Below are 13363 nucleotides of genomic sequence, written 5' to 3'. Positions count from 1 at the left end.
CACTATACCATCTACAAAACTTGTACATTAAGTTTACTACAATACTTTAGGAAATGTTGATATTTATGTAGCACCACCCTCTAATTTTTGCACATGAATTTACGTAAAACTTTGTATTAAAAATTGAGTACGAGCTATCGCAATAAGTAAACACAAAAATGTATAGTTTGGTTTGAGAAATCTAAATCTTTCATACGCTTTTAAAAACCTCTTATGGTAACAAAGTTATAGCGCTTCGAAAAGGTGTTAGTTTTCACACCTTTTCGCGGTTTCCATGGCAACCAGAAATGCTATTGACGGCTATATATTATTTTTGTCTATAGTTTAACAACTAAAACATATGAACTTATTAAACACCCAGAAATGTGTTAAATAAAAAAAAAATCTATCGTGGTAACTATCCTTAAAAACAATTAGTGAAAAATAGAAATAAATAAATACGTTTTATTTTAAAAAAAAACAAGATGCTTTGCTTACGATATTGGTATATAATAGAAAAGCAAACCACAGTAGTTGATAGATTTAGGTTTTCATCTGAGTCCCAAATTAAAAATGCCCTTGTAATAACAATTGTATCCAGCAATGTATCTAAACCAATTATACCGTAGTTTGACCACGGTCTTCTGCATGTATCTGAACCAGTTTTACCGTAATTTAACCCCTGTGTCATTCATGTGTCTGAACCAGTTTTACCGTAATTGGACCACTGTCTTATACATGTATCTGAACCAGATTAACAGTTATTTGACCACTATCTTCTGCATGTATCTAAACCAGATTCATCGTAATTTGATCTTGAATTACTTTAAAAATGTACACATGCATTTCGGTTTTAAGATATTTCTACAAAGTGATGTAAATTAAATTAACCTCTTGTGGATAAACTACATTATTCCTTCTATGGTCTTAACTAAACTTAAATAAAAACAAAGAATTAGATATAAACGTTTTGTAGATATATTGTGACACAAGTTATTCGTAACCTCATTTTATTGAAAAATCTTCGTTTGTGCGTCATAGTGTCCATCAAACAAAAAGCATACTCAACGTTGCATTGTCAAGACATATCTTTCTTATTTTCATTACTACATTGATTGTATTTGTCTTCAGCTATTCAAACACAAACTGAAACTGAATGATAGTGTAGCCTTGAAATGTACCGTGGGAAATTCGATACAGAAAACAGAATCGTGCAAAATGGTTCTTTACTTACAATACAAATGTACAATGTAAACATTTGTCTTCTGCTTCTGTTCGTGCTGAACATGGCTATTTACAACAATACAGGAGAGACATAGGCCTGTCAGTGAAGAAATTCATTTATCACTGAGTCGTGATAGTGATAGACTGTACACACGTTCTGTTGCTTTTCTGGAGTGGAGTGTAAGTTGAGCTACTACAAGTAACTCGAGTTGTATGTTGTTATATCTATAAATTAAAATTTGATTTAATTAAAACATAATACGTATATCAAATTTTTAAATATTTAAAATGTAATTTTATTAAGAAAAAGTTTCAACAAAGAGAGATTATACACAAGCTCCAAGTTACATTTTACTGAAATAAATAAAATACTGCTCTACTTCATAGATTCACACTTTCATCATGAAGATTGTAATACTTCTGCTAGCAGCTTTTGCTGTATCTGTTAATGGGTTCAATTGTGAGTTGAGGTTTTATCAAAACTGTTTTATTTTAAGTTCATATAACACCTATTATGCATTAAATAATTGTATAACAAAATTCATTACAAAAATTAAAATTTCCTACTCAAATAAAAAAAAAGCAACGATTAGTAATGTAACTTTCTGAATTGTAAAAGAAATAATGAATATATCTAAACAGCCAATCAAAGGGGAATCTTCAGCTCAATTTACGACACCGCAGCTTCAGTAACCAACAGTGCCATTGACGCCGGGCAAGCAGTTGTTGATACGGTTTACTGTTTCTTTTCGACTTGTGACAAAAAAAGTGGGTACTTGATTGTATCGAATATTACTGGTTTGTTTTAAATATATTAATGAACTGATATTTTAAAACATGTATACCTTTTTTATATTTCAGCAGCAACTACTACCACTCGTAAGTAAACATTTTAAGTTAAAAGAAATTCTTGTGTCAAAAATAATGTAATATATTTTGTTCATAAAAAGGAATTATTTAAACTGTCAAATAAGTTTTACTTGCATTTCATATTATTTAAAATAAAGGCTAGATGTATTAGTGCATTTTATATTTTAAAAATCTAAACTTTATCCTTGTTTTTTTTATTTCAGCAAAACCTACAACAACAAGTAGGCCTATTTTTTTTTTGAAAATTAAACTTATTTTAATTAAACGAAAATGCATTTATTTAGGAATTTTTTATATTTCTCTAACAATGTATAGTTTTACATGATTAAAATGATTTTATTTTTTATATATAAAATGCTTACATTTACAGCTAAACCAACAACTACGAGTAAGTATTTTGTTTAATTATAAATTACATTTTCCTTCGAAATATTTAGAATGAAGTTTAATTTAGAAAAGAATATGTAGTGTTAGTATCTCTTTCACTGTAGTAAATTAAAAAAGATTATTTTGTATTTATATTGTAAAAATGTAATTGTTTACATTTAAAATAATTTCTTACAGCTAAGCCTACTACTACAAGTAAGTAATATTACCACTAAAGTTAAGACATGATAAATAGTAATTATAACATGAAATTAATTTTTCAAAGAAATATTTTGAATCAGGATTTATGTTATTATAATTTAGTTATATAAAATGAATGCATTTTACTTTAGCCTAAAAATATAAGCAATTGTAAATAAAATGGGATTGATAAAATAAATGAAATTAATTGGAAACTAACACTTTTATATTTACAATTTTTATAATTAATACTAAAAAAATGTTCACTTATACTATTCAAACTCAAGACTATTGAAACAGTTTGTTTTTAAAATAACTTTTATTACTATTCCATTTAGCCAAACCCACAACAAGTAAGTGCACTAAGGTTATTTTATTATCAATTTATAAATATAAACAGATAAACCAATTTCAAATCAGTAAACATTATGAAATTGTAAATGGTGTTGAATGTACATTTGATAACTGCAAGTCATTGTTACACTAATATAGGATCCAACTAGTTTGCGTTCAAGTTTTTAATGAAGAATTCTAGAGAAAGGAAAAATGTTTTGAAAGAATTTTGTTTATATTTATTCCTTATCATTATTTGCTTCATGAAAGTAGCTTGATTATTGTTTTTTTTTCAGCCACTACAACACCTACACGTAAGCTCGTATTCAAATACTAATAACAATTTTTTCATTATATTAATTTACGTTTATGCTTTAAAGAATGTGTTGTTTATTTTCAAAAACTATTTGCTTCTTAAAAGTCATAATTGCTATTAATTTAATTCACTACGACACCTACAAGTATACACATACACACGTAATGATCTATTTTTTATTACTATAATTTTTTGGAATTAAGTACGCTGAAATATTTAATTTTAATATTGTTTATTTCTGAATTATTCAAGTTAAAATAGCTAAGTACAATTTTATCTTTAATTATCGCTGAAACTTTAAAAATAAAAAAATTATATCTAACATTTTTTTTACATACAAAAGCAACTACGACAAAACCAACAAGTAAGTTATATTTTTATTGATAAGCCATATTACTTTTATTACTTACACGTACAGCCTACCTTTATAATTTGTATATAGATATAAGCAAGCAACAAAATATATATCAAACTTAAGTCTTTCGCGTTAAAAATGAATAGTTTTGACGTATTTTACTATGAGCCGAACTAGCAAGGCAACACGAGACAATGAACGATAACTGCTATTAAATGTATAAGTTTTGCATCAAAAATTTCGACCGTGGTTTTAACTTTTTTTTCTAGTAATTTTCTCTTTTTGCCTTCATTCGTATTTGATGAGTTATAGGTATAATATACATTTACATTAAAACTACATCATTGATGTTACATAATGTTTATTGCAATGATGTTATTTTGGAATTGTAGTTTTTTCCAAAATTGCTGAATCAAACTCATGTTTTTATTTTTTGAAAATATGTGTAATAATTGTTGGAATTAAAGCTTGTTTATATCTACAGCTACCACAACAAAGCCGATAGGTAAGATGTTTTGTTGTTAGAAGACTACCATTAAATGTTATTGCTTCAAGATTTGAGTGCGGGTTATATTCTAAGCATGCCAGCAAAAAATAAAAAGAAATAATTTTTATACAATTATTTAAAGATTTCCAACAAGAATAGTATGTGTAGTTGTAAATATTACTTACACGTAAACTTTAATGGGGTTTATTTAAAAGTGAGTTAATATTTAAATTTCTTTTATTACAGTAGCTGCAACACCCCCACCAAGTAAGATGTAGTTATTAATATAATTTGTTGTATGTATGGAAGTAGAATATTATTTGTACATTAACATTATTATATATAAATGTAATTAAGACAATTATTTTTTTGAAAGATTAATAGATAAGAAAGATTAGCTTACTAAGTATTTTAACTGAAAAGCAAATTATTTTTAAAACAATAAAATAAAATATAATGAATTTAAAACTTTGTCTTTACTATTATTTTTATCTCTTTTCTATATTTTATTACATTTTAGCAACCACAACAACGACAACAAGTAAGTTGTTTCAAACTTATTAAATCATAGTTCAAAATTCATTTATGATATTTAAATACTGCTAAGAAACTGGCATATTTCCCCAATTTTAATGTAACTTATTCTACTGAATTATAAATGTGCTTTGTAATTAATTTTAAATAATCTTTTTTGACAACAGAACTTGCGTGTTCTAACATTTTATAATTAATTGCTTTTAAACTTCTAAATTTTTCACTAGCTACTTCAACCACTCCAACTACCACTACAACGCCGACTACCACAACAACGCCGACCACCACTACCACGCCGACCACCACTACAACGCCGACCACCACTACAACGCTGACTACCACTACAACGCCGACTACCACAACAACCCCAACTACCACAACAACGCCGACCACCACTACAACGCCGACTACTACAACAACCCCAACTACCACAACAACCCCAACTACTACAACAACGCCGACTACCACAACAACGCCAACAAGTAAGTTTTTCAAGCTACTTGAAATAAGCAATGTCTTTTAGAATCAAACAGGAAACTATAGGGTCTATAATCGTAGGCCCCTGGGAAGATTCACACCGCAATAGTAGAATTTTTTTTTTCAATGTATTCAGTAGATTTCCTCTGGCGACGTGGACAATGGTCAGTACTATGTTTTCTTAAACCTTTAATAACAGACGTATTGTAGTAACGAAGTTAAATATTTCTTTTTCTTAAAATAAATATGGTGTTTTATATTTTGAAGACCGAACGCCAATAGTATTTGAATCAAACAAAATTTTTAAATTAAAAAAAAAATGACCCGTATTACACTAAACTTAAACTAAAAAAAATATTTAAAAGGCATTGATATAAGTACAACCTTTTATAATGAGCATACCATTTTTTTGTAAATATGTAAAAGTGCTTTTCTAATGCAGGAACATAAACATATCTAATAAAGAAACGACAGAAACAAAATAATTATTTCGTGATTTTGTGTGAGTTATGTGGAAATATATATAGAATTAAGAATTGTATTAAAATATGCAATTTCTAAACTAAAAGCTACTATTAAAATTAAAACTTGCTAAGAAATCACTTCAGGTTAAAAATGTGATACATACTTTATTTTTGTTTACATACATATTATTATACTATCATCAGAACTTTATTATATATTTTTTGGGATGATAAAATAAAGTAATAAAAATACTTAAAAAAAACTTTTTAAAAAACCACGTTTTTCTTGTGGACTAAAAAGTAGAAAATAACTATTTACATACATTTGATGACAAAAAACGTGGGTACGTTCACCATCAAATTTCCCGACCCATCTGCCCGACCCACGTTTTTTGTCATCAAATGTATGTAAATAGTTATTTTCTACTTTTTAGTCCACAAGAAAAACGTGGTTTTTTAAAAAGTTTTTTTTAAGTATTTTATTTTCTCCTTTTTAGTCCGTTGCTACACATGAAAAACGTGGTTTTTAAAAAGTTTTTTATATAGTTTATTTTCTACTTTATCTAATCACTTGATTAAGTATGACTTGACTAAGTGTTTTTAAATACACGGACTAAAAAAATCTTGAGCGACCGATACGCTTTAAACAGAGAAAGGGTGTAATTTACGTTGCTGGCGTGGAGATCTACTCACGAATCACGTGATCAAATCTCCCATAAACAAACAAATAAACGCGAAGCTGAGTTAAGGAAAAACGTGTTTATGTGTATTTTAGCATGCCCAGCGTACCAACCGTGTCACCGTTAACAATGTGTTACCGTGTCCGTTCTCCTTTTTAGTCCGTTGCTACACATAAAAAACGTGGTTTTTAAAAAAGTGTTTACAAATACACGGACTAAAAATCTTGAGCGACCAGGATTCGAACCTGGGTTGTCGCGGCCACAACGCGAAGTACTAACCACTATACGATCACGGCCAGCGCGCTCACATCGATTGAGGCCGAAGTAACTGTGTCAGTCTTGTCGGTATCTTTAGAAATCATGTCCTCAATTTTATGGTCCTTGGGGCGTAATTAAATTAAGCTAATTACGGTCACTAATTGCTAGTTTTTATGATTGCATCTGAAATTGTTAGGCGAAAGTAGCATGCATGCCAAATTTCAGGTCTCTAGAACAATCAGAAGTGGGCTAATTTTCGATGTCAATTTTAACAACAAACATCCAAACAACCAAACAAACAAACGCGAAGCTGAGTTAAGAAAAACGTTTTAAAATTAATCTTAATCCTAACACAAAAATGGAACAAATCTCAAAAAGTGCAAGAAACCAATTCGAATTAAAAATCAGGATCTTGGTGATTTTCTAAAGTTAATATCCCCTGCAATTTTATATTTTACCTATCGTTATAATTAAAATGTACGTATATGCTTATTTTTAAGAGCGAAATTTAAAATGTTTTTATAATTAAATTTAAAATGTGTTTATGAAAATTTAGGTTTAAAATTATTATTTTTAACGAATATACATATTTGTTGTATATTAAATAACAAAATGACAAAAATACACAATTTAAGAATTATTATATAAATAGTTTTTAAAATACATACGTTTTAAAATTCTTATAATAAAATAATTTTGTAAGAATTATAAGTTTGTTATCTAACTTTTTAATGAAAGAATTTACAAATGCGGTGCATTGTTTTTTATTAATGAGGCACATACTACGTTTTTTTTAAAAAACTATTATAAAACGATATGAATTAAACATTTATGATGTAAACTTGTTACATACCTAGTACACATTTTCTATTCAAATAGCAACGACTACAGAACCGACAAGTAAGTATATTACCATTATCATTAGTATCATTATTATAATTATCAATGTGGCACAGCTTTATAATTAAATTTAATACTATAATGATACAAGAATATTTTGTTAAGCTGACTTTGTTATTAAAATACACATCTTTTAAACCATGTATATTATTTATTTATTATTTTGTATCTGTTTGTAAATAAAATAATACTTATTTATAAACAAACCTAATACGTAGTTACATATTATTTTTGAAAATTAGGACTACATTAATCAATTTTATCTCAATTTGACATACATTGGCTTCAAATGCTACTAGTATGATCTTTAAAAATTCATTAAGAAAATGATAAAAAGTATTGAAATAAATGTTTGTTGTTTTTCTAACAAGTGAAAATTATATTTGGTTTATAGTCAATAAAAATATACATATACACTTAATGTATTGAGTATTAAACTTGTAAATATTCTTTTAAAATAAATATAGCAACGACTACAACACCAACAAGTAAGTATATTTGAAAATTATTAAAATTATTATTTTTTGCGACAATTAAAAAAAAGTCAAATATACAAATATAAAAGACAACGAATTCTTAGATTGTATTTTTGCTTTTATTGGGTTGGAATTTCCTATTGTTTTAATTTTTATGTTACATTTATACATACCACCAACAATGACATTATAAACTGTTCGTCAATTAAAAAGAAAGAAACTGTGTAAAAATGTGATATCTGAAAATACAGATTACATTTTAATTTACTAAGAAATGAAATGAAAACTAGTTTGTTTCTTCTAACATGTAAAATTAACATTTTTCATGTTGTCAGGAACAATGTTTCATAAAAAACAGCATGCTGCGCACTTTTCGTTTTCTTATATTAAACAAAATAAATTGGTACATTACGTTGTATATTTGTTTATTTATGTGTATTTATTGTTTATTAGTTTACATTACAAAATAAAACTGTCAGGAATTTTAAATTACTTTTTCTAGCTACCACTACAACGACCACGACAACAAGTATGTTTATTATTTAACTACTTTAGAAAAAAAAAATCCATTGAATGTAAAATAATAATTTTTCATTATTCTTTTAATCAGTTTAATTACTTTTAAAAAATCACACCCAAAAATTATGTAATATTATTTGTTTATAATTAATTACTTATTATTGTCAAATATTAATACATAATGCTGACATTTTTACAGCTGCAACCACAACGCCAACAAGTAAGTTTTCGATAATTTTAAATTTAATTTAAATTTAACGATGTAACAAATATCTTTATGTAACTACACAAAATTATATATTTTCGCAATAAAATATTTTATGTATTAAAATAATCATTGTATCACTAAAATACCAATATAATTAAGTCTAGTTCTCGTTTAAAAAATAAGGAAGCCATCATATTATAGTAGGTTGTAAAATATCATTCAGTTTTTAAATACTTATTTTACGTTTCTATGGTATAAAAATACATTTAAAATATATCCTTTAAAGCTTTATTATTACTTTCTATGTATATTTTATTTGTTTAAAAGAACACAATCAGCTGCCAAATTTATATACATTACTAACTATTAAACGTATTATGTTAATTTAAATATTGAGCGCAGTGTTTTAGTAAATTCATCTTTAAATGTTTTGTTTTTAACAGCAACAACAACTACTGAAAGTAAGTCACTATCTTTTACTAATTGTAAAAGCTAGTATATTTTGATTAAACTTTAATAGAAAACAAGATGACAAACATTAACCAATACATCAAACTTAATTCTTATTGTTTAAAACCTTATAAAAATCTATATAAATAAATATTCCTATATATATATATATATATATATATATATATATATATATATATATATATATATATATATATATATATATATATATATGAAAACGCACAATCATCATCTTATTTTTAGTTATCAATAATACAATTTTACTATCAGCTGAGATGAGTAATTTTATTTATTTTTACTTACAAACACAATTTGTTTTATGTATGTGTTTTAATTTTCTGGTATGTATTTTACCAATTATTATTTATCATAATTTAACTTCTAATTTTCTTACAGAACCAACCACGACTACCGAAGGTTAGTATCGTTAACTAATTTTATTTTTAAAAAATATATTACTTAATTACTGAAATATTTAAGTAAAATATGTTTACCCTTGCATAGAGTGTATAGATAAATGCAAAACATGCAGATAAAATGCATTTATTTATTTTATTGTAAAAATTCTGCAAGTAATTCTTGTATATATATATATATATATATATATATATATATATATATATATATATATATATATATATATATATATATATATATATATATATATATATATATATATATATATATATATATGCTTTATTAACCTGATAAAGTTTTACGACATTACTTACCTACAATAAATAGCGCCATCAGACTGATTGATTTCGTCATTGGCACTTGTATTGATAATCGAATAACAAAGAGTTTCCCCTCTGTCATTGTTTTGTTGCAGAGGAAAAGCCTACGACTACAACAGTAGCAAAAGTTGTTTTACCTGTACCTGTTCAGGAAGTTCCATACGATGAACTTACAGGTACACAAACGTTAAGATTGCAAACATCTTCGAAAACGATTAAACCCAAATCACTTCAAGTATTAAATTCTTTAGTAATGTTTCTCTGTGGGGCGGGATGGGGGGGGGCACTTGAAACGTATAGTGCAGCGGACTTAACTCTCCTAAAAGGGGGCGGGTATATTTGTTAAATGATATATTTTCTATATAAACTCTATTTCTTATTTGTGTTAGGCGTTGGACGTCTACAATAGTGCGCCCCTCTATCCTACACAAATATAAGCTTTTAAAAAACTCTGATCTCGTCTATGCCGACTCCGTCACGCAATATTTTCTCACTGAACATCTTCTTCCCGTCCCAGAACCCACTGGGACACCAGAGACAACCGTTCCCTGCCAGACTAAAGTCCTGGCTGACGTCATCTTCATCCTCGACTCCACCATGAACACCGGGCTCGACAAGTTCAAACTGCAGCAGAGTTTCATCGCTGACATCCCCAAGTTTTTCATCCTCGGGGCAGACGGCGTCAGGTTTGCGGCCCTGACCTTTAGCTACTCGACTGTCAGGCTCTTTGACCTGAAGACGTTCGAAGATGCTTCTTTAATGGAGCCGGTATGATAATTCATTGTCTTATCCTGTACATTGTTGCAGTACAAGATTTCAGAAACACATTACCATTTAATGCGATTGATAAAAAATCTGTATTCAATTATTCTTTAATACATCTTTTACAAGAAGAATTTTAATAATTAAAACCTATCGTAGATCCTAGATTAAAAATGAACTCATCAAATTAACTAAAGCTGTATAATTAAATTCAAATATGATCATCACCATCATATATTATTCACATACATCATTATTTAATTGTTAATAACTACACGGTTAAAATTATTTAAACAACACAAGATCATTTAAACAATAGACTCCTGGTTAAATTGAAAATGACGTGTTAATTACTCTGACTGTAGGTTCTGAAAAACGCCAAGTTCCTGAACGCCCAGACAAACACCAACAAAGCTTTTGATTTTGTTCGTAACAACGCCATGTTCGGGTCGACCAATGGGGGCAGGGACAACGCCAAGAAGATTATCGTCCTGGTAACTGACGATGTCAATACTTCCGCCAAGTCACTAGGTAAACAGAACCACACTGTTATTGAAACTACCAACCGTTGGATAAAATGTCTGAATTTTAATGTTGATATATTACCTTACGATTAATGCGATTCTAATTTCTAAAACTTATTGAGCAACACGTATTTATCGTCCCTGAGTCCACCCAACTCTGATGGGTACCTAACTCACGTCAGGGAAAGTAAAGGCGGCTGGGCATAGTGCTGACCACACTATCTCTTCATATGCCGAGGTCACAGAAACAAGTGAACTCTACTTCACTTGCCCCATAGACCGTCAGGTTTGAAAGGGAAACTTTACTTAACACGTATTAACCAGTTTTGGTTATTTTAATTTCTACTTAAATAAGTGGCTTTCTAAAATAATAATAAACATGCTTTTATTTGACTTAAAGTCTACTTTTATTACCTCGTCAAAAACCATTTTATCTAACTGTTTTCTATTTATAATTTTTATTTGTTATCGAACGTTTCTGCCATCGTTGTTTTACTTAGCAGTGTCGATTGCACATCATTGCATTTCTATGGTTTATTAACTTAAAGATTTCCCTAACAACACTGTTTTGTTTATTTATATTTATTGGGTACTCATTAGCTTTTAATATTGAAATTATTGTATTACTTTATTTAAAAATAAAATAAAATAAATCCAACAAAAGTTCTGGTGACAGAGCATTATTTTTTAAAACTTAAAAACAACAACTACAACTGTTATCTTTCAGCCCTGACCTCAGCCCAGCTCTTCAAAGACTCCGGTGTCCGGATCATCTCGGTGGGCATCAGCCAGACAGTTCTGCTGCCTGACCTCATCAGCTTCGCTTCTTCCCCGGGCGATGTCATCAAATCTTACGGGTTCAACCACCTCGGGTTCATCAAGAACAGGCTGGTCAACCTGATTTGCTACAGTAAGTAGGTTAACTTGATTTGCTACAGTAAGTAGGTCGACCTGGTTTGTTACAGTAAGTAGGTCAACCTGATTTGTTACAGTAAGTAGGTAAACATGATTTGTTACATTAAATAAACACGTCTTTGACACACTTTGAACAGTTCAAATTTAAATTAAATTAGATCAAGAAACAAATAACCAAATACATTTTTTCGATGATGTTGTAATTTAAAAAATTGTTCCTTTTCGATTTTAGGAGCACAGTAGGAAATATGGAAAAAAAGATAACCTGATAGAGCTTAAAAAAGTGAACATTTGTAATTCTAATTATCTAAAATTAGCAGGTATAAAAAGTACTTTTAAAATGTAATTTACATTTTTTAAAAAGTTCAACAACTAATTTTGATTTCAATAAAAATTTTGAAACAAAGAAAACTTGTTACAGTTGTTTTTGTCTTAATCGTTTTGTTACAGTTTAATTTAGCTAGGTCTATACATTTATGTAATATACACGCACTCTTTCTCTCTCACATACACACACAAACATACACATATATGCACAGAGATAGCGAGTGAGAAAGATTGCCGTAAAATATATAATTTAAAGGTTATTAAACATGACATAACAAAACAGGGGAAATAAACCACATATCTTTTGAAATATGAACCGGTTGTTTATCTTCCCTTTGGTAATAAATTGTACCATATCTTGTTTGCTGGAATGCCATTTTGCAAACGTGGAAAAAACAATTAGTTGCACCGCGTGTCTTTGTAAATATTCCTTTATCACATATTAATTTAAAAGCGTTTTGTTTTTGGTTCAATGTATTTTATTTGATACAGGTTTATCCAGATTCGCTATCTCAACGCTTTGCACATGTATTGATTTATTTTAAAATCTTTTTAAAAATATGGCAAGCGATAAAATTATATTGTATTTACATCTATAAAAATTAAAGCCGTTTGGGAACACCGATTACACTAATTTTTATATTTTGGTATCGAACATAAGCCGTTGAAAAGCCGTTTAGAATTATTTTATTAATTCAAATAATTTCAAAAACTGTCCTCAACCTCTCCTTAAAGTCTACCGGAATGGCCAGGGAGAGTAAAACAATAAAAGTCAGAACAATTTTTTTCCTTGATAATAATACACAATAGTGATCTATGGTGTATAGCGTAGTAATGTATTTATATTAGATAATATACCATCCCCAATAATCACAACGCACTGACTCTACTAATCCAAGTTAAAAATAAAAGTGTTTACTAAATTATTGTTATATTACTAGTAATTATTTTTTGACTATTTCTAGTCTTAATGTAACCGA

General features: G+C 28.3%; 1 protein-coding gene across 1 annotated transcript; it reads left to right on the top strand.

Annotated features, from left to right (window-relative positions):
* Positions 1–1301: 1301 nt before the first annotated feature.
* Positions 1302–12442, top strand: LOC131947251 (uncharacterized). Its single transcript, XM_059308396.1, has 25 exons — positions 1302–1383; positions 1591–1663; positions 1846–1971; positions 2065–2082; positions 2277–2294; positions 2444–2461; positions 2638–2655; positions 2979–2993; positions 3270–3287; positions 3633–3653; positions 4129–4149; positions 4378–4398; positions 4652–4672; positions 4893–5147; positions 7424–7444; positions 7912–7932; positions 8423–8449; positions 8639–8659; positions 9091–9108; positions 9515–9535; positions 9951–10031; positions 10373–10623; positions 10983–11148; positions 11869–12051; positions 12289–12442. The coding sequence occupies exons 2-25, from the start codon at positions 1606–1608 to the stop codon at positions 12297–12299; spliced, it is 1449 nt and encodes a 482-aa protein (XP_059164379.1). The 5' UTR covers positions 1302–1383; positions 1591–1605; the 3' UTR covers positions 12300–12442.
* Positions 12443–13363: the final 921 nt, after the last annotated feature.

This window comes from Physella acuta, unplaced genomic scaffold (assembly GCF_028476545.2).
Source record: "Physella acuta isolate Inbredline_101_S28 unplaced genomic scaffold, ASM2847654v3 ptg000590l, whole genome shotgun sequence".
NCBI lineage: Eukaryota > Metazoa > Mollusca > Gastropoda > Physidae > Physella > Physella acuta.
This window is presented reverse-complemented; position numbering and strand designations above follow the sequence as displayed.